Here is a 23,335-nt window from a genome sequence, read left to right on the forward strand (position 1 = left end):
TCACAGTTGCCACCATATTGTCAAAGTATTTAATTTAAAAGGTTTGAATAATGCTCTCACACCTAATATCAGAAGGAAATGGGAAACTGATTACAAAAGAATTGCAAGTAAATCTACAAACCATTATTTCAGAATTCACCCTACACTTCCAAAAAACATTCCTCATTTCACCTTTAATTATAATAGAGCACACATGTCAGTATTGACTCGTTTAAAATTGAACCATGCTCGCTTTCCATCTCACTTATATAAAATTGGAATACTTAACTCCCCTGTCTGTAGTTGTGACAATATATCCATTGGTGATCTAAATCATATATTTCTAGAATGTTCTCTGAACTCTCAATCTTCTTCAATTCTGTATCAAGAACTAACTCATCACGAGTGTCCATTGCCACTAAATATTACAGCTCTCCTTTCTTCCTCAGATAAAGCGGTACTAGATTCCATCATTAATTTTATCAGAAATTCAAAAATAGCGGTATAGTTTAGAAATAGGCAATATGAAATCATTTAATGTAATTAAGAATTTACATGTTTTGTGGCAAATAGATTTTGTCTGATGCCAGGATCTCACACACACACACACACACAACATATCAATTTTAAATTTTGAATTACCGTTAATTACAGTATATGTGTTGGACATTACGTCATCAGTGTTGCCGTACACTGATGACTAGACTTAGGCAAATATTCAAATAAAAATGTATTAACGGGGGGGGGGGATGGTTTGAAATCAACATATCGAGCACATTTTTGTTAATTTTTTTCGAAGCTATGGTAGAATTATTTGATTTTTAAATTAAATAAGCATATTAAGTACAATTCGAAGAATCTTTAAGAAAAAATTCAATTCAAAATATTGAAAAATAAGCCATTGGTGACAAATTTTGGCAGGCAGCTCAAAAAAATAGATTTTGCGGTGGACATCAGAACTCATCCCTGGATCATACGAAACAAAAAAATTCAAAAAGATTTAATTAGCTTATGAGTTTCACGAGGTAACAACGTCGAGTTTTTTTTATTTTTAATGATTTTTGAATTTTTGGTATCACTCAGAAGTCAAAAATACGAAATTTTTGATAAAAATTTTGTGAAAACCAACAGATTTAATATTATTGAACAAAAAATAAGTACAAAACGAAAATTATCTCGACGTTGTTACCTCACCAAATGTCTAAAGAAAATATACGCAAAACTTCAGGTAGATCGGTCGAGTAGTTTTTCAGTTACAACGCCCACCGCATTTGAAAAAAACAGTTTTGAGAAAAATGCGTTTAAAGTTTTGACAACTGCATTTTCACCTTCTTATTTGTCTGCCAAATCGTAAAGTGATGAACATTGGAATATGTTTTTTGAATTGCGGAGTAATTTACAAAAGAGAAGGCGAACAGTTGTTTAACGTTTCTCACTACGCTCAAGCGTGCTGGCGCGAAGCCGCGGCAAAGCGGGTCGAAGGTAGGGATATTCAACACCTTGTATCTCTTGTAATTTTACTCCGATCAATCTGAAATTTTCAGAGAGTATTCTTGAAAGTATTCACTTTTATTTGAAATAATAAAAAAAATTAAATATTTCAAACCATACCCCCCTTAAATATGCGCATAAATATGCAGTATTTTACCCAAAAATATGCACGTTTATCTAGAAAATATGCAAGTAATTAAAAAAAAATTCACAGTATTTTTTATTAACAAACAAATTTACAATATCTCCACACGGTGTATTAATTAACATGTATATATTTTACTGAATAAGCTAATTAATTAAATATTTAAGTATTTTAACAAATAAATAATTGATATTATAATTGATATTCGAATTGTGGTAACAATAAATAATTATCAAATGCTGTTCAAAATTTTCTAACAAATACTTATGGCTACTATCTGATTACATAGAAAAACTTCTTTCGAGAATAACTGATGTACCTAATTGGGGCATTGTTCAAATTTACGATAATAGTTGGTTCTAAATTAAGTGCTTCGAAAAATGTCCCAGCTAGTACTTGAACCACTTGAGAAAGAATCGGGTAATAACCACTGTTTTTTTTTATGGTTGCTTTAAATTTTTGAAAAATTTCCTATCCAATATGTATTACTTTTAATGTTTTGAAACGATGATTCAAATTCTTTTATTTAAAATGTACTCTCTAACAATGATAATTATTTGGAGGATTCTAATTGAGTGATAGTTTTCTGAACAAAACTATAGTTTGATTTTATGAATGACACCACGACACTGAACTGTTTATTTGCGGCATTTTCAAAGCACAGTAATTATTCACAATTACGAAGACACGTGTTCACGGCTTATTCTACAACAAAAGCGAAATGGGCCGTCAAAATAAAAATTTTTATTTTGACGGCCTAGAGATATAAACTGGCTGATATTGGAACCTTTGTAACCAAAAGGTGACAAAACTGTGTACATAATAATAATACGCTCTTTTATTAGTTACTACATTCAGGTACCCAAAATTTGAATATGTACCAAGAGATTATAAAATAAAATTAAATATTCAGATTTCTAAGCTACCTGTTACAGTAATATAAAAATATGTATATGTATAGTTACAACCAAAATTTAAAATTATATGCTAACTTATATAAAAATATGCAAAATTAGAAATTTTTGCATTTTTTATGCATTATATGCAAAATATGCGTTTTGCATATTTGCCTAAGTCTACTGATGACGTTGTGACAAAATACACAAATAAAATGCGTTCCTTATCATAACCATATATTATGGCATTACAACTCTTCAGGTTTGTTGGTCCTATGCCACTATATACTCTTGTCTCACTCCCATTTTCTTCAGATCTTATCTGACTCCATCTTTATAACTTTTTCTAGATCGTCCTGCAGACATTCTCCCGTCTGGTCTTTGCCAAAATATTGCCCTGTCCATTTTATTATGGACTTTATTATCTGACTATGATTTTCCATTCGAAGAGAGACTCGAACTCATTATTGACTCTGGGCCTTCATGTGTTTGTCACGCTGTCACACATATCTTCTTCTTCTTCTTCTTCTTCTTCTTCTTCAAGTGCCATCTCCGCGACGGAGGTCGGCAATCATCATAGCTATTCGGACTTTGGAGACTACTGCTCTGAAAAGTTCGTTTGATGTACATCCGTACCATTCTCTCAGGTTGGACAACCACGATATTATGCGTCTCCCTATGCTTCTTTTTCCTTGAATCTTTCCCTGCATAATGAGTTGGAGCAAGTTGTATCTCTCTCCACGTGTAATATGACCGAGATATTCCAATTTTCTGGTTTTAATTGTATTTAAGACTTCCATTTCTTTATTTATCTTTCTCAGAACCTCTTTGTTTGTGACGTGTTCTGTCCATGATATTTTCAGAATTCTTCTATATCTATTCTTCTATACAGATATACAGATATATATTCATAAACTTCGTGACCCATAAATGATCCACAAGTGTAACAAGTATACGAAGATTACAATAATAAAACATGAAATTAAAATTTTAACTATTTATAATGGTAAATAAGCCACAATGTTATTAAAAAATGATTTTTATTAACGTTTCAACGCCCAGATCGGGTGCCGTTGTCAAAATACAAAATAATACTATAATAATACAGTATTATTTTATATTTTGACAACGGCACCCGATTTGGGCGCCGAAACGTTAATAAAAATCATTTTTTAATAATATTGTGGCTTATTTCCCATTATAAATAGTTAACATTGTAAAAATGCCACAAGAAAATAGCTTCAGAACAACATTATAAAATTAAACATATGCACTTGTAAGAAGGATTAAAAACAAGCACTGGGAATGTATCTCAAAAGAACTGGAGAAAATTTATTTTTATGGTTAATAAAAAGAATATGGCGCTTTATAAAAGGTCAAAAAGTAAGTGAATGAAATAAGTAAGTAAACTCATAGGACATCGAAAATGATGCATGTATTGACTATTTAAAATGTAACCACAAACACCAAAACTTGCCATAAACTAAGAAACTTATGTAAGCAATAATCTGGGCTGATTATCGGAGAATAGGCCATTTTTGGGAAAAGTTATTTACCAGCTGGAATCGAATTATAAGATCCTATATACTAATAATATAGGTATGCGAAATCCTCAGATAGTGTGCTACTTTTTTTATAAACAAAATGGCGCCCGAAAATAGTGTTTTTTTCAATTATTGCTCTATAACTCCGAAGATTTTAACTTTACTACAAAAATACTCAAATAGAAATTCACCGTGATTAAATTCTGCATAGAGACGTGTTTTTCCCGATCTGTTCCCACGAAAATTTTCCTCGGAAAATGCGCGTTTTCCCAACAAAATCTTTAATTTTCAAAGAAAGTTTTAGATAAGTAATTATCTACCAATAATTAAATAATTTGGTGACTTAAAAGCCTTCTTGGTTTAGATTATAGTTCCAGAAGCTGGTGAAAATTAAACTAATATTTTAGCAACAATTCAATTGTTAATTAATAATTTACGGTCGCAATAATAACCAAAATAATTATGATACACTGATCAAACTTTGAAATCTTATAAAGATGAGATGCCTATTTAACATTTTGTCGACAAAATATAATTTTTTTATTTTTGCGCGAAAACTTTAAATGTTTAAAAAAATAGTTATAAACAACTTAACGTTTCTCAGAAAGTTTTTATTATATTATAATTTTAAAAAATATCTAAAATGCATATTTCAAATATCTTGAAAATGAATGCTTTAGAACTTTTTTGCAACTATTTTCAAAAAAGTTATGAAACAGCAAAATAAACATACGATTACTACGGTGTTTATATATTTTTTTAATTCTTTCAAAGCGTAGAAGTGAGTTTAAAGTACAATCTAATTATTTACAAAAAAATATTGATTTTCAGTTTAATGGTTATATTTTAATTAAAGATTATAAATATATGTTTTTGTAATTTACACGCGTGAAAGTAGACTAATACAGTACTGTAGCTAAAATTCTCACTCGGAGCGACGACTGGCCGCGCAACATACACTTTTAATAAATAATGTATGCTGCGTGTCAGTCGCTTCGAGTGAACATTTTAGCTCCGACTCTGTATCAGGCCTACTTTTGCGCTAAAAATTACAAAAAAAAGTATTTTTAATCTTTGATTAAAATATAACCATTGCACTAATTTTTGAAATTCTTTGTGAGTAATTAGTTTGTACCATAGACTCACATTTAAGCTTTGAAACAATTAAAACAAATTATAAAAACGGATAAATCGTATATTTACTTTGCTGTTTCATAACTTTTTTGCAAATGGTTGTAAAATTTTTTTAAAGCATTCATTTTCAAGACCTATGAAATACGCATTTTAAATATTTTTTAAAATTAGAATATAATAAACAATTTCTGAGAAATGTTAATTTGTTTAGAACAATTTTTTTAAACATTTAAAGATTATGCAAAAAAATGAAAAATTTATATTTTGTCGCCAAATTTTAAATAGGCATCACACCTTTATAATCTTTCTAAGTTTGATCAATGTCTCATGATTATTTTGGTAGTTATTGCGACTGTAAATTGTTAATTAACAATTGAATTGTTGCTACAATATCCGTTTTATTTTCACCGGCTTCTGAATTCCAAGAAATACAAGAATCTATACCAAGAAAGCTTTTATTTCACCAAGCTATATAATTATTGATAAATAATTACTGACCCAAAAAATTTATTTGAAAATTCGAGATTTTGTTGGGAAAACCCACATTTTCCGAGAAAAATCTTCGTTGGAGCAAATCGGGAAAAACTTGCCACTATGTAGAATTAATTTGGGGTGAATTTTTATTTGAGTGTTTTTGCTGTAAAGCTAAAATCTTCGGAGTTATAGAGCAATAATTGAAAAAAATACGATTTGTCGGCGCCATTCTGTTTATAAAAAAAGTAGCACACTATCTGCGGACTTTGCATACCTATATTAATAATATATAGGATCTTATAATTCGATTCCAGCAATAAAATTGCTGGTAAATAACCTTTCTTTGCACTTTACTAATTAGACCAGCGTATTATAACTATTTTTTTTTTCAAAATTTGAAGATTATACAAAAAAAAAGAAAAATTTATATTTTGTCGATAAAATATTAAATAAGCATCTAATCTTTATAATCTTTATAAGTTTGATCAATGTATCATTATTATTTTGGTTATTATTGCGATCGTAAATTGTTAATTAACAATTGAATTGTTGCTAAAATATTCGTTTAATTTTCACCGGCTTCTGGAATTACAATCTATACCAAGAAAGCTTTGATGTCACTAAGTTATTTAATTATTGATTAATAATTATTTACCTAAAACTTTATTTGAAAATTGGAGTTTTTGTTAGGAAAACCCGCATTTATCGAGGAAAATTTTCGTCGAAGCAAATCGTGAAAAACAGATCTCTATGCAGAATTTAATTGCGGTGAATTTTTATTTGGTTTTTTTTGTTGTAAAGTTAAAATCTTCGGAGTTATAGAACAATAATTTAAAAAATACGATTTGTCGGCGCCATTTTGTTTATAAAAAAAGTAGCACACTATCTACGGACTTTGCATACATATATTATTAATATATAGGATTTTATAATTCCATTCCAGTAACAAAATTGCTGGTAAATAACTTTTCCATGAATTTTGCTAATTAGCCCAGAGTAAAGCATGATATACAGAAACACTTGGAAAAACTAATGTAAAGAAAAGCTACAGGTAAAAATGGGACACCGAATGAATTGTCGAAATATTGCTGGTAAGAATGGTGAAAAAGCGAATTATTCTTGTTATTCAAAAAGGCGGTAAAAAATAACCAGAAAACTACAGAGGTGTCAATTTGCTAGATAAGACCCTGAAACTTGCAACTTAAATTTTCCAAAAGCCAATAAATCAGCTTATAATAAGTGTAGCAGATGAGCAACAATCTGTTCTTATGGGAAGATCGTATAAAGATGCAATATTCGTCATGAAACAGATTACAGAGAAAACATTCAAATACAATAGACCCACATTCCTATATATTTTATTGACTTGAAAAAGGCAAATAACAGGGCAAGACTTAAAGATATAATACACGTTTTGTGCCATAAAGAGATCCCGTTGGATAATATGAAAACAATTAAAATCATATACAGTGATGAACGCGCTAATAACCTGCAAAATAACGCAAAAGACGGAAAACATTACATTGTGAAGTAACAAGAGATGCAACTAATAGAAGTAGAAATTGTCGATATATAAATTAACATTATATTACATAGTTTGCCACCTTTAGACCTATCGGAGGAATATGACAACTATCACTGGGTCAGGAAAACTTTATAAAATTCTCTTGTCACAGACGTCTAAAGGTGGGAAACTATGTAATATAATGTTAATTTATACGTTTATATCGATAATTTCCACCTCTCCTAGTTTCATATCTTTTTATTTCACAATGTATGTATTATGTTTTCCATCTTTTGCGTTATTTTGCCGGTTATTAGCACGCTCATCACTGTATACAAGCAATGGAATAAGACAGGGAAATTCACCTAACTAATTTGCTAGTCAATCTAATCATGGATCATAAAGAGTGTCAATAAAGGAATATGATTCCGAATAGGGAATAATTAAATTAAGATTCTCTGTTATATTATAGACGATGCAATGCTAATAGACCAAAATGACGATAGATTTCAAAGACTAGTTCACAAATTTAATACAAAAGCAAAAGAATTTAACATAATATGACGATTTTAACTTGATAAGAAAACTAGAAATGTAGTAATCATTAAAAAATTAATAAGATGTAAACTGAAAGTAGATGAAGTTAGCATTGAACAAGTAATAGAAATAAAGTACCCAGAGCCTACATAGGTCTATAAAGACGTTGAAAAAGAAATAAGAGATTAAGTACAAATAGCAAATAACTTAGCATGACGACTTAATGAAACTATATGTTGTAACCGACACATTAATAGTGAAATGAAATCAAGAATTTGTAAGGCCATTATAAGACCAATAATGGCGTATGTCTCAGAAACAAAACCCCCAAAACACAGAATGTGCTGGAAACAGCAGAAATGAGTAACGAGATTAAATCAAAATGTAATGTACAGAATGGCAGACACCAGAGTCGTTAAAATAGCAAGGGACAAATCACCAAGTGATAGAAGTGACAGTCTTCCATAGATGAAACAACCCACCAATAAGCAAGCAAAATTGCTTATACAATGGAAGAAGAAGAAGTTGAATCAATTGCTTATATAATGGAAGAAGAAGAAAAAGTTGAATAAATATATCTATTAACCTTTAACTACACGCGCTGGCGTATTTTGTACGCCAGATATTAAGAATTCCACTGCAAATATATTTAAAAATTTAATGTTTGACTTTGTTTATATCTATCTAACCTATCACTGGAATGTACTCTACAACTCGGCAACGTTATAATCGGCGTTTTGGGAAGATCGTAATTTACAGTTTATTATTAATTTATTGTTTCCGGTGGTGGACAATATACGCCACAATTATAGTAATATAAGTAGTAATATAAGTACATATTTCAATAGTTTTTTAGTCATTATGGCACAAAATATATTTTCCTTTATAAACAATACTTTTTCTCACGTAAAAAATCACATTTCAAAATAATTTTTAATAGTAATTTTATCTATCATGGAATCAGATTCCAGTTATAAATCCCAATTGGCTTACTGGGAACGAACTGCAAGTATTCGCTGATGCCGAATAAGGTTTATAACAAACAACTAAGCGTATTTTTTCAAAAAAAAAATAAACAAATCCGCTGTTTTTAGTTTATTTTCTTGTGGCGTATAAAGTACGCCACGCGTGTAGTTATGTTATAACTTGATGCGCAGGTAGTTAAAGGTTAAAAGCTTTAGCAAATATTACAAAAATTGCTCTTCTCCAAATCGGTTCCACCAAGAAAACGTTCCCTAAATAAACATTTAATAGTCGATGACTCTAGATTAGACACTACCTACCTATTATTACCATAATCTAAATAGTGTAAAAAAACTGTTAAACAAAAATGTACAATGTCATTAGGACCTTCTCAGGGAAATGTCAAAAAAATTCAAGCAATGCAAATAATTTTTGTTTTCAGTAATTTTCGTACATCATGAGACACTAAAATAACTCTACTATTGTTCTGTAGCTATTTTCTTGTGGCATTTTAATATCAATTACTCTCTTTAATGGGAGTTACTTACAATTTCAGTTTAAAAGACGCTTATTTCGACGTTTCAATTTCTAATTTGGAAATCGTGTTCGGAAAGATTTCTTTTTGGGAATCATTTCCAAAGTGGAAATCTAAAGGTCAAAATAAACGTATCCTATAAAATGAAATTGTGAGTAATAATGTCCCATCAAAGATGGTAAATAATATTACTACTATACTATTTTTAATTTTGATACTTAAAAAAAAGGTTTGCATTAAAGAGCAACTTTTTCCAATGGTGATGGTGATGAATGATTCCTTCATATTCCTATCCTCTATATTAAGTTCTGAGATTAACTTCCGATGTTTAGCAAATTTTAAACATTTTGAATTTTTGTCGGCTACAAGCTTTAGATTTATCCTAAATTTCATTTCTAAAATAAATATGTCCTTACTATTAATATTACGCTGATTTTTTACAAATTATATTGTTCGTATTAACTACTTAATTATTATCCTCATTATATAAACTGTATAATTATATAAAATAAAGATTATTCAGTCATTATATTATAGAATTGTATAATATGTAAAAGAGACCAACTGTTAATTTAATTCATCAACACAACCGTGTCTGTCAGATGGAATATAGAGCAATTTATTACCCTTAATTGACATGGGTGTACCCATGTTACAATACTATCTGTCACATTGTTTATTTAATCACGCAAATATACAGATTGTGCTGATTGATAAAACGTTATCTCCGCATTCTACCCATTTCAAACAATAATTATTATTCTTTATATTTAAATGGTATTTGGGGTATTGGAGCTGAAATAAAACTTTTTTATCTCTTAGTATTTTTGGTTAGCTAGTTTCTTTAGAGATATTGTTTTCACCCAATTTTGAAAATATGTGAAAACTTTGTATTATCCACGTCCGTCTGTCCGTCCGTCTGTCTGTAATCACAACTCCTCCGTCAATATACCAGCTAGAGTGACAAATGAGGTGTCAAATGAAAGCTGATAATCCAAGAATGGTACTAAAGGTGAGATATTTTACCTTGGCGGTCTGTCCGTCGGTCTGTCCGACCGCGAATATAACTCCTCCATCATTATACCAGGTAGAATGACAAATGAGGTGTCAAATGAAAGCTTATAATCCAAGGATGGTACTAAAGGTGAGATATTTGACCTAGGCTGTCTTTTCGTCGGTCCGTACGACCGCGAATATAACTCCTCCGTCATTATACCAGGTATAATGACAAATGAGGTGTCAAATGAAAGCTTATAATCCAAGGATGGTACTAAAGGTGAGATATTTGACTTAGGCGGTCTGTGCGTCGGTCCCTCCGACCGCGAATATAACTCCTCCATCATTATACCAGCTTGAATGATAAATGAGGTGTCAAATGAAAGCTTATAATCCAAGGATGGTACTAAAGGTGAGATATTTGACCTAGGCTGTCTCTCCATCGGTCCGTACGACCGCGAATATAACTTTTCCGTCATTATACCAGGTATAATGACAAATGAGGTGTCAACTGAAAGCTAATAATCCAAGGATGGTACTAAAGGTGAGATATTTGACCCAGGTTGTCTTTCCGTCGTTCCGTACGACCGGGAATGTAACTCCTCCGTCATTATACCAGGTAGAATGACAAATGAGGTGTCAAATGAAAGCTGATAATCCAAGGATGGTACTAAAGGTGAGATATTTGACCCAGGTTGTCTTTCCGTCAGTCCGTACGACCGGGAATGTAACTCCTCCGTCATTATACCAGGTAGAATGACAAATGAGGTGTCAAATGAAAGCTTATAATCCAACAATGGTACTACAGGTGAGATATTTGACCTAGGCTGTCTTTCCGTCGGTCCGTACGACCGCGAATATAACTCCTCCATCATTATACCAGCTTCAATGATAAATGAGGTGTCAAATGAAAGCTTATAATCCAAGGATGGTACTAAAGGTGAGATATTTGACCTAGGCTGTCTTTCCGTCGGTCCGTACGACCGCGAATATAACTTCTCCGTCATTATGCCAGGTAGAATGACAAATGAGGTGTCAAATGAAAGCTGATAATCCAAGAATGGTACTAAAGGTGAGATATTTGACCCAAGCTGTCTTCCCGTCGGTCCGTACGACCGGGAATATAACCCCTCCGTCATTATACCATGTAGAATGACAAATGAGGTGTCAAATGAAAGCTGATAATCCAAGGATGGTACTAAAGGTGAGATATTTGACCTAGGCGGTCTATCCGTCGGTCCGTCCGACGGCGAATATAACTCCTCCGCCATTATACCGAGTAGAATGACAAATGAGGTGACAAATGTCAAAGTTTAGTAAAAATGACTCAAAATTAGTAAATTCGTATATCAATCCACGCAAAGTTACACGTAAAATTCAAATATCGTCTTCCAGTTCTACTTTCGATTACTTTGGGTGAAAACCTAGAACTTACGAAGTCCAATTACTTGTTTTAAACATTTTTTGTAAAATCCAACACATATTTTTACATGGTTAAGTAAGATTATAGAGATCTGTTAATAGTATGTATTATGAAATAGTATATTGTACAACAAGTGAGAAAAAAACATATTTCTCACGACCGCAAATCAAGCGAGGGAGAAATATGTCATTTTCTCATGTGTTGTTCACTGTACTTTTTCTATGGATGCGGTTTTGTCAAGAGTTCAAACTTGAAAATTAAATATTTAGGTGCTTTTAGGTATATTATATGCATAAATTGAAGTAAAATACATATACATGTAGGTATTTAATCTTCTTAAAATTTATATACGATATTTATTTAAAATTCTAATTAACAGTTATTTCTGAACAGTTTTGAAAATTAATTCCTGGTAAGTTATGCTTCAACACATTTTGTTTGACAATATTAATAATATGTTTGTATTGTGCATGTTACCATGGAAACGGCGATCATATTATGGAAAATCGTAGGAGAACCCGTGAGAAAAAATATTTCTCACTGCAATGGCGGACTTTCCTCACTGCGTGAGGAATTGTTCGTTTTGAATATGTGTAAGTAGTGAGAGAAGTTGCACATTTTATATCATCCATAGAAAAATAATATTCTATAATTAGGTTATTGATTATGTATTTTGGAAAGGAAATACAACGTTCAAGGGGTTTTATTTTTTCATATGGTCAAGGGACCTCTAAATATGAAAAAAAAAACTCTCTAAAAAATTGAGAAAGGGGTGAATTAATCCCTATGCACTAGGGTACATAGCGTGGGTTCTATGCACTTTTCGTACATAATACACATACAATATATCCCACTAAGTTGGAACCATATGGAAAACTTTTTTTTCTACGACCGTTTAATAACATGCTCATTATTCGCATTTTTTAATAGATAATAGCACCCATTACTTTACCTGTGAGTAATAGTTCATTACTCTCGGGCTGAAGTTACTCACGGGTCATTACTCTCGGGCTGAAGTTACTCACGGGTTATTACTCACGGGCTGAAGTTAGATAAAAGTGGCGCAAGCCACTTTTTTTATTTTTAGGGTAAAATTGCGATTTTGACAATATTCCTCCACTTAAAATTTAAAATAAACCTTATTTTCATTTTCAGCACCATCAACAACATACAGTATGACATGACTAAAATTGGCCATTCACCTCTCCGTGGTCAGTATCTCAAGAAAGAAGCGTTTTTTTTAGGATGTGCCGCTCGTCTACTTCTTGTTGTATTTTTACAATACATAAGAATTCGGTCCTAGTAGGCAACCAATTATTAAGCCACGTATTAGGAATTTTTGTAAATTATTATAATTAGCATTTAGGAATTTTTGTTAATTATTAGTAGATAATATAAATCTCGAGTAGTTGATAATTATATTTTTTACTAATTAAAATAAAAAAGGTCGTAGAAAAAGTATAGTAATCTACTCACATGTACTAGCTATTACATGCTCGTTGAATAATATACTATTATTATTAATGTTACGAAAAAAAATATTCATAAAATGCTCTGCATAGTCTAAAACTTAGTCTTAGATAGAGTGATGGGAAAAACTAATACCGGTTTTTCTCCTCTACAATAATCGGTTTTTCTCGTTTTTTTTGTCCTGGTTATAACCGGTGTTTTTTAATAATAACCGGTGAAAAACTGAATAAGTGAAAAAAATACTGAATTCAGAGCAAAAATGGGAAAAGTTTTCACCCTCCGCACGTATATGAGAAATTTTAAGCTGACTCAAACCGATTTCACAACAATGATGACTGATTTCTATACTGATATGGACTTATATCGATTTCAATGGAGTATCGCAAACTAAACGCAATGTAAATGTAACCTATCAGGTATTGGCTATGACTAAAAAAACCGAACATCGGTTTTTGGAGTAACCAGTTTTTTTGACCGGTTATAACCTCCAAGTTAAGCCGTAGGTAATAAAACCGGTATAACCGTAAACCGGCGTTTTGTCGACAACCGCCATCCCTACAAAGATACAATCATCAGATATCAAATTTTATCAATGGTATATGAGGTATATTAAAACATATGAATTTCGCTCAAGAGTATAGTACCATTATATTTCACAATATCGACAAATGTTATTTTAAAAGGTTTTTCTAAATTAAAAACTACAATTGAGTCCCTGAATTTTTACTAGGGATGGCGGTTGTTGACGAAAACACCGGTTTTCGGTTATACCGGTTTTTTTACCTACAGTTTAACCTGGCGGTTTTAACCGATAAAAAAAAACGGTTATTCCAAAAACCGGTGTTAGGTTTTTTTAGTCATAGCCAATACCAAATAAGTTACATTTACATACATTGCGCTTTAGTGAGCGATACTACATTCGAATCGATATCAATCCATATCAGTATAGAAATCAGTCATCAGTGTTGTAAAATCGGTTTCAGCCAGCTTAAAGTTTCTCATTTATGAACGGGGGCGAAAAATTTTGGTATTTTTTCGTATAAATAAATAACGGGGGAGTACAAATTCAGTATTTTACCAACTTATCCGGTTTTTTACCGGTTACTACTTTAAAAAGAAAAAACCGGTTATAACCGGGACAAAAAAAACAACCGGAGAAACCGATTCTTACAAAGGAAAAAAACTGTTTTTAGGTTATAACTGGTAAGTTTTTCCCATCCCTAATTTTTACTTGTGCGTCATCATTTAAAGCATACGAAATAAGTCGATGATAAGTCGGAAATTGAAATTTACTAAACGCAACAGCAAGTCATTTACAGCCGATTTCATAATCATTCGAAAAAGTGGACTTTAGTAAAAGGAGGCTTTATATTAAAGTGAACTTTAAAGTGGCTGTTAACGACATATGATTTCATAATTCGCTTTAAAGGATTCTTTTAGTAAAGTGTGTTTTAATGAAATTTTATACTGTTGGTTAAACTGAATTACAGTCGGAAAAATGAAAGAATACCCATGAACGAACATATAAAACACGCTGTATTTTCCTGTCACCGTGTCACAAAGAAAATTGCCCACGCGCAAGTACATGTAATAATAATTATTACATGTACTTGCGCTGGCCCATTTTTTGTATCACACGGTGACAGGAAAATACAGCGTGTTTTATATGTTCGTTCAAGGGTATTCTTTCATTTTTCATACTGTATGTTATATTTGAACTAAAATGGAAATAATGAGATTTCAATGTCATACATTTTGCAAGTTTGTAGGTTACTCCTCCTATAATTATTGTTTTTTACTACAAAAAGTTACTTATTATTTCTATATTATTACTATTTGTATATACCTATTTATTACTACTGTACTTTTCTTTTTATTCGCCTAATACTTACATAATTACCTTTTAATTTTAATATTGTATAGTAGTCCTGTCGCCAGGGGGGGTACAACGACCTCCTTAATTCAGATGGACTTACCCAAGTTTTTTTTATATATTTTGACCCGCAGAATACGAATTTTTTGGGTAACAGTTGATCCGGATGTCAATAAGATTGTTATAGACAAAGAACTTGAGCAATTACATTACAGCGATTTCTCGCAAAACAAAACATCTTTTTGTATTTTTGGGTCATTTGTGTGCAAGTGAGTGTACAAGTGCAAGCGAGGCAATTTCTACGTAGCATGCGTTAAAACGCATGTATTAGGCACGGGAAACACTATGTGTTTATAGATTCGTTTAACAATAAAAAAATTAATTTTTAGCAATGCAAATAATCAAAACCGATATAATTTGACTTAAACTTTCAAATGCGGTAAGCAGAATTGCTACTTTATTTTTGAATCAAAAGTTATTCGGGTTCAAAAATTGCAATTTTTCGATTTTTTGAAAGTTCAACCGCGGTTATCTCAAAAACTATGGATTCTACGAAAAAACTTGTAGGAATATTTTTTGCTTAAAATGACCCAAAAATACAAAAAGATGTTTTGTTTTGCGATAAATCGCTGTTATGTAATTCCTCAAGTTCTTTGTCTATAACAATCTTATCGACATCCGGATCAACTGTTACCCAAAAAATTCGTATTCTACGGGTCAAAATATATAAAAAAAAACTTGGGTAAGTCCATCTGAATTAACGAGGCCGTTGTACCCCCCCCCTGGCGACAGGACTATAGGTATTACTATTATTTAATTATTATATACACCTACTAATATTACTTAATTACTCATCAATAAAAAGTGATATCTAAAAAAATGGACAGATAACGAGATAACAAAAAATTACTTCTAAATACACACTTTAGCAAAGAAGAAGAACTTCTTTTGTTACAAAAGATAGAAAGTTATATATAAATAAATGTGAAGAATAAAGGAAAGATCGGTACAATATTTTATTTGTTAAAAACCATTTAAATTATCTAAATCATTGAGTACCATGTACAGGCAAGCTAATGTTCATTTGCAGAACAGAAGGAAAAAAAGGATAGAAAGGGAAGAGGCAGAATATAAAAAAATAAAATTATTGGATTTAAAAATAAAACTAATAGGCCTGGATCCCGCGCACCAAAAAAGTTGATTAATAGCAAGCTGCAAATTTGGTAATAGCTTAACGGTGTCTAGTCAGATAAACTTTGATGTACGGGAACACTGGAACAGGGGAAGTTTTAATTGTGGAACAGTTCAAAAATTTGGAAAGTCAGGTTATGAAAACGTCCCATGTATTTTGTCGGACAGAACATCCAATTGATTTGTTACCCTTTCATTAAACTCTCATACAAAAATCAGTCTGCCATTACTAACCAACATGATTCCTGTCATTTGACATGTTCTTTGTGTTCCACTCATTAAAATGCCCAGTTGGTGATAAACACCAGTCTGATTTTTGCATGAGAGTTTAATGAAATGGTAACAAATCAATTGGAAGTTCTGTCCGACAAAATACGTGGAACATTTTCGTAGTAAGACGTTCCAAATTTTTAGCCTGTTCCACAATTAACTCTTCCCCTGTTCCAGTGTTCCCACACATCAAAGTTTGTCCAACTAGACGCCGTTAAGCTATTAACAAATTTTCAGCTTGCTATTAATCCACTTTTTTTGGTACTTTGGATCCAGGTATAAAAAAATGGGATAAACTACAATAAATAAAAAGTTCAATACATTAATTTTGCTTTTATTATTAGATATATAGTCCTGTCGCCAGGGGGGGTACAACGGCCTCCTTAATTCAGATGGACTTACCCAAGTTTTTTTTATATATTTTGACCCGCAGAATACGAATTTTTTGGGTAACAGTTGATCCGGATGTCGATAAGATTGTTATAGACAAAGAACTTGAGGAATTACATAACAGCGATTTCTCGCAAAACAAAACATCTTTTTGTATTTTTTGGGTCATTTTAAGCAAAAAATATTCCTACAAGTTTTTTCGTAGAATGCATAGTTTACGAGATAACCGCGGTTGAACTTTAAAAAAATCGAAAAATTGTAATTTTTGAACCCGAATAACTTTTGATTAAAAAATAAAGTAGCAATTCTGCTTACCGCATTTGAAAGTTTAAGTCAAATTATATCGGTTTTGATTATTTTCATTGCTAGAAATTTATTATTTTATTGTTAAACAAAGCTACAAACACCTAGTATGTGAGTGATGTTTTCAATGATTTCTCATTTAAAATCGAACGAGTAGGTAGAGTAGCTACGAGTGCAAGCGAGGCAATTTCTACGTAGCATACGTTAAAACGCATGTATTAGGCACGGGAAACACTATGTGTTTATAGATTATTTTAACAATAAAAAAATTAATTTTTAGCAATGAAAATAATCAAAACCGATATAATTTGACTTAAACTTTCAAATGCGGTAAGCAGAATTGCTACTTTATTTTTTAATCAAAAGTTATTTGGGTTCAAAAATTGCAATTTTTCGATTTTTTGAAAGTTCAACCGCGGTTATCTCGAAAACTATGCATTCTACGAAAAAACTTGTAGAAATATTTTTTGCTTAAAATGACCCAAAAAATACAAAAAGATGTTTTGTTTTGCGAGAAATCGCTGTTATGTAATTCCTCAAGTTCTTTGTCTATAACAATCTTATCGACATCCGGATCAACTGTTACCCAAAAAATTCGTATTCTACGAGTCAAAATATATAAAAAAAACTTGGGTAAGTCCATCTGAATTAAGGAGGCCGTTGTACCCCCCCTGGCGACAGGACTAATATTTACAATCTACCAAAGTGTTCATTTATTAACGCTTATTATTTAGTGTTATATTGTTTTCTGAAATATTTTTATTATTTTTTATAGGTTGTAATTATTCATCGTTTGTTTCATCTTCAGTTTTATTCACAGGAAAATTGTCATCCATATAAATTTATATATTATATTATAAAGCACTCTAGTTGCAACAATCACAGTCATGTTTTCTAATTGTAGTCTCATTCCTAAGCGGTAGGGATGGCGGTTTTTGACAAAACACCGGTTTTCGGTTATACCGGTTTTTATTGCTTACGGTTTAACCTGGCGGTTATAACCGGCCAAAAAAAACCGGTTTTAGGAAAAACCAGTTTTAGGTTTTTTTAATCCAATAGCTTACAAGAAATGGTATTTAAAAAAAATGATATCAACATAAATATTTTACTTAAAAATAAAATGGATAATGCAATTTATCTTTTATTTTTTACTTTTAACTTTTTTTTACTTTTAACACATTTGTATATTTGTAGAATAGGTACATTTTAACTCATTTAATACTTCCTGTATTGGTGTATCGTTTTGAAAACGTAGGGAAATTCTTGGAGATTCGTATTCGTAATCAGTAATTCGATATTCATAGTCAGAGCATTATTTTTGGTAATCAGAAAAAGTCATTCACCCACTTTCAATGTCAAGAGTTAAGTGTGAAAAATAGATGATGTTTGCGTCTAATTCAACCAGATCACTTCTTATGTAAATATTGTGATTACAAATACCTTTTCAAGGAAATATTATAATTAAACTTAATAAATGTTTCTGGCTGATGTGAGATTGCACTTTCAGTGTGCTTCTGGATTTATAAAATAAAATAAAATTTGAATTATGGTTTTGCTTGGAATAATTACTTGAGAATAATAATTATGATTGGGATCCAAAATAATAGCTAACCTAATCCTAATCACCGTAAAAACCTAATAACCGGTTTTTACTTTAAAAAGAAAAAACCGGTTATAACCGGGACAAAAAAACAACCGGTAAAACCGGTTATTGCGAAGTAAAAAAACCGGTTTTAGGTTTAAACCGGTAGGTTTTTCCCATCCCTACTAAGCGGAGTATAGGAAATCTTCATTTCCACAACCCATATTACTGTTCTACTACATTCCTTGTTCGTTACTGTCACCAACCAATATGTAATGGCCAAAGATACCACTTTAAAAATTCAGGGGCTTAGGATCACACAAACATAACTACATTAAACTTCTTATTTAAGATTCACATGAACGTATGTCCACCTGCTTTAGTTCTGATTTGCACATGCATACCTAGGTACATATAACGTTCAGTTACCGTAATCCTAATATTTCCATAGACGAAAATAAAACAAAATGTAGCTACGTTTGTGTAATTCTAAGCCCCTGAATTATGCCTCAGCCTACTATTATTAAAATTGTCTTATGTGATAGCCACAGTACAACAATATCTCTAATTTTAAATTTTGCATCACTGACCGGACATTCAATGCAAAAAATGATGTTCTGGACCTGAAAGTTTCTGCATCCTGAACACCTGCAGAATCTATTTTAATTAAAGTATATCCCATTGCACTCATTATTCTAGGGAATACAGCAATCTTGTAAAAATGCTTTCCATCTCTTGATGATTCTTGCAATTGTAGATGATACTATTTTTATAATTCTACTTGCTGAACCTCTGGTCACTGTCGTAAAATCAGTTACATTTAATTGCATACTTCCTGATTCCTGATGCATAAAATCCAACAGAATTTGTTGCATGGGGAGTAATGCATCCAGCTCTAAAATAAATAAGCAGCTTTGTTTTTACTTAATATCAACAAATTTTTAGTCACTTACCTAATAGTGAAAGTTATTTGGTTTTCTATTTAAGAAGGCACAAAACTCTTTGTTTTCAACCTAAATCTTTGATAAAAATTCAGATTATCATATTTCATATTATTATTGTTCAAAACAGTTTGTTCTTAATCTGTCCTGGATAATTTTTGGTCTTCTGAATACAATAAATTTCTTGAACTAGACATTTCAAAATTATACATATTTGTGCTTTTAAAGTACAATTAATGAATCCTGAGTAATAATATAATACATAATTATTATTGACTGTTATGTTAACCTTAAAAGTTAAATACAAAAACAACATGAAAACAACTGTGTGTTCAACTCAACAAAATAGGTTATTATTAAAGGTCCGAAATCTGCACTTTAAAGTTAAAGAGGGCTTTTGATAAAAAGGGCCCTTTAACTTGATTATGAAATGAAAATCTCAGGTTAAAGGCAACTTTAAATTTAAAGCCTCCTTTAACTTCATTATGAAATCGGCCGTTACTGTCACTTGCTGTTGCGTTTAGTAAATTTCAATTTCCGACTTATCATCGACTTCTTTCGTATGCTTTAAATTATGACGCACTGGTAAAGATTCAGGGACTCAACTGTATGTCTGAATAGGCAATTACCTACATCCTTCTAATTGAAATATTATGGACTACAACGGTACCTACTTTATACTTGAGCGAAATTCATATTTTCTAACATACCTCGTATTTATTTGGAGTTAGTTAAGTGTAAATTATTTGGAGTTAAAATGGAGTTCGAATATGCAATAATTATATTCTACTAATTGAAAAAAAATCAAAATTTTTCTTAAAAATGCTGTGAGTGGCGAACTTTGAAAAATCATATTTGGGCCCTTTCGTCTTCCAAAGTTTCGTATTCTTGGGCCAATTCTCTCAATCCCAATAAGTTTTCGAAATCCCGGCGGCGAGCATAAAGCTTATATTCTGGCAGCAAATTTTTATATATCCTGTCGACTTCTTGGTTTCTTGAAAAAGATCCCTCTCGTCTGATTAATGTTTGAGTATCCGTGATGTATCTATCCACTGGTTCGTTTTTCCTTTGCTTCCTGTTTCTGATCTGCTCTTCTAGCTGTAGTAAATATTCTCTGGGATAGAAAGCTTTCTTAAAATCTTTGATGAAGTCCGTCCATGAATCCCAATTCCTGTTGTTGTTTCGGTACCATAACAATGCGTGGTCTCCTAACAATTCTGGTAATGCTTTTAGCAGATCTTGCTTATCGACCTCGTAGGCTAGGCTTAATTCATCTATCCTTTCTATGAAGTCTACTGCATCCGAATGTTTCTTGTCGAAGTGTGTGTTCCACCTCCGCACTTGATTTAGCAAATCTGATTGCCTCGTTTGTTTTGTCATTATTAAGTCTTGTAATTGGTTTCTGATTAATGAAATTTCTTGGGTCAGTGTGTCTGGTTCGGCTTCCTTGGAAGTATTGATTTTTGGGATTGTTCCTGTCGCTTCCCCGAGATCTTTATAAAAGGTTCTGAGTCTTAACCTTAACTCGTCGACGGTTCCTTTGGAATCCAATCCGCACCTTTCGGCGTCGCGCTGTAATTCCTCTTTGGAAAGACGATTTATCCATGACGTACCCGTCGTGGCACCTGATACTGAGTCTGTGTCTTTATCTGTCGGCATTTTTGGTATTATCCGGGCGTCGAATAACGACGTTTACTTGCGTATATTTCAGCTTTTGCTCGGGTGCCAAATTTGTAACGGGTAGTTCTTTCAGGACGACAGACTCAGTAAAACACAGGTTGAAAACAAAGCAAATCTATTAATTCTAAATTATGTACAATATAAGGCATAATAATAATTTAATATTCTATTTCGTCGCAGCAAAGTCCTCCTCCGGATGGGCGTCTGTAACAGAAGAACAAAATTAACAGCGGTATTCAAATATATATTTATCGGGGCTCGCTCACTACGCTTGCCTCCGTTGAATTACGAGTCGCAAATTACCTCACTTCGGTACACCTTGCGTCTCGTCTCGAGTTGGCCTGCCTAAGTTTACGAATCACCACAAAACAGTGCACGTCGCGACTCAGGTCGGCCTGCCTCGCTCACGTCGCTTGGCTGGTTATGGAGCCCAGAACGGTCGTTCAGGACTGACTGATTTCTGCTTGCGACCTTCTTAAATATCCGTGTGCCGGTGTTGTCTCGGAGAGGTGGAACTCGGTGGGGGCATCTGCGCGAATTGAGAGAATCGTTCGGTTCCCAGTGTCGAGGCATGTTCAGCATATCGGCATATCATTACAAACTATAAATCTTAAAGACTTCTACCAAACGTCTTTTTAAATAGAAATGATGGTAGTTTCGTTCGTGTTTAGTTTTCGCTTTTTTTAATTCATTTTTGTAACAGAAAATATTTTTGACTTTAATAAAAGGAGATATTTGGATAATAAATTTAATTTCGAACAATTTCTCTGTAGATGTGTATGTATGAAAAGTGCATAGAACTCACCCTATGTACCCTAGTGCATAGGGGTTAATTCACCCCTTTCTCAAAAACGCACCCCCTCAAATGATGCCACTCCGCGGTTTTTTTAGATTTATATGTCTATTGACCATTTTATTATACAACAGTAAAATCACTTGAACGTTGTAGATCTTTTAGCCCTCTTATTTTGAACACAATCGATAGCGCAAACCTTACTTAACCGTTTAGAAATATGTGTTTTCGATATATTGAAAAAAAAACTTTTTTTATTTTGTAACTTTTGTTATATGCAAATTTTTACTCAGGTAAGTTAGGTTCAACCGAACTATTTTTGTTCCCAGAATATGTGACTTAATTTATGGCCTGCCTTTTTGTTACACCCTGAATATACATCGTTAATCTCTATCTCCTTCAGGATATGGAATTGCAACACCTAAGGGCAGTCCTTGGAGAGACAAAATTTCTCTGGCTATTTTAGAACTGCAAGAGAAAGGCGAGATTCAGATGCTGTATGATAAATGGTGGAAAAACAAAGGTGACACCTGCCACAGGAATGATAAAGGAAGGGAATCCAAGGCCAATGCCTTGGGAGTCGACAACATTGGAGGTGTGTTCGTAGTTTTACTTTGTGGACTCGCATTTGCAGTGATTATTGCCATCGTTGAATTTTGTTACAATTCTAAGAAAAGTGCAATAAATGACAAAGTAAGTTATATTTTTGATTTGATAGAAAATTATAATTCAGTATTTTAATATTTTAATTGTAGTATTAGTGGAGTCACTGAAGGTGGATATGAGCTATTACCTCCAATTTCGTTGAACCTCCATCGATTTGTATGAAAATTGGTGAGTGGTTAGAGGATATCTCAAGGAACAAAGGTGATATGGTGCCATCTTGCGCTTTTACCCTAGGGGTGGATGCCACCCCTTCTCGTGGGTGAAAATTATTTTATTGAAAATAACCCCATATTTCGATAGAGGGACAAATTCTAAGCAAAATTTGTTATATAAAGTTATTAAAATACATCAAAACTTTTTGAGTTATTAAAGATCAAAGATTTTAATTTTTCTTGGGAAGAGAAAAATGCATGTTTTTAACAGATTTTTCATCAATAACTCTAAAACTATAAGTTTTGACAAAAAAGTTAAAATTATCAAAATTGAAGCTAATAAAAAAGGAAATAAACTCCTTAGTAGAAAAACCTTTTAATGTTAAAAAAAGTGAGTTAGAGG

General features: G+C 32.1%; 1 protein-coding gene and 1 long non-coding RNA gene across 4 annotated transcripts in view; one reads left to right on the top strand and one right to left on the bottom strand.

The window, feature by feature from the left end:
- The window catches only part of LOC114346442 (glutamate receptor ionotropic, kainate 2-like), a 793,663-nt gene that overhangs the window by 699,370 nt on the left and 70,958 nt on the right, over nucleotides 1–23,335 (top strand). For all 3 annotated transcript variants that reach the window (XM_050656454.1, XM_050656452.1, XM_050656455.1), the window contains one exon: nucleotides 22,518–22,807. In XM_050656454.1, the coding sequence (XP_050512411.1) occupies nucleotides 22,518–22,807 (290 nt within the window). The remainder of the gene's footprint in view (nucleotides 1–22,517; nucleotides 22,808–23,335) is intronic.
- LOC114346460 (uncharacterized) lies at nucleotides 21,420–21,899 on the bottom strand. The gene is made up of 2 exons (XR_003655034.2): nucleotides 21,625–21,899; nucleotides 21,420–21,525 (listed from the first exon to the last, which is right to left on the bottom strand). It is a non-coding gene; the product is annotated as an uncharacterized LOC114346460 (long non-coding RNA).

This window comes from Diabrotica virgifera, chromosome 7, assembly GCF_917563875.1.
Source record: "Diabrotica virgifera virgifera chromosome 7, PGI_DIABVI_V3a".
Taxonomy (NCBI): Eukaryota; Metazoa; Arthropoda; class Insecta; order Coleoptera; family Chrysomelidae; genus Diabrotica; species Diabrotica virgifera.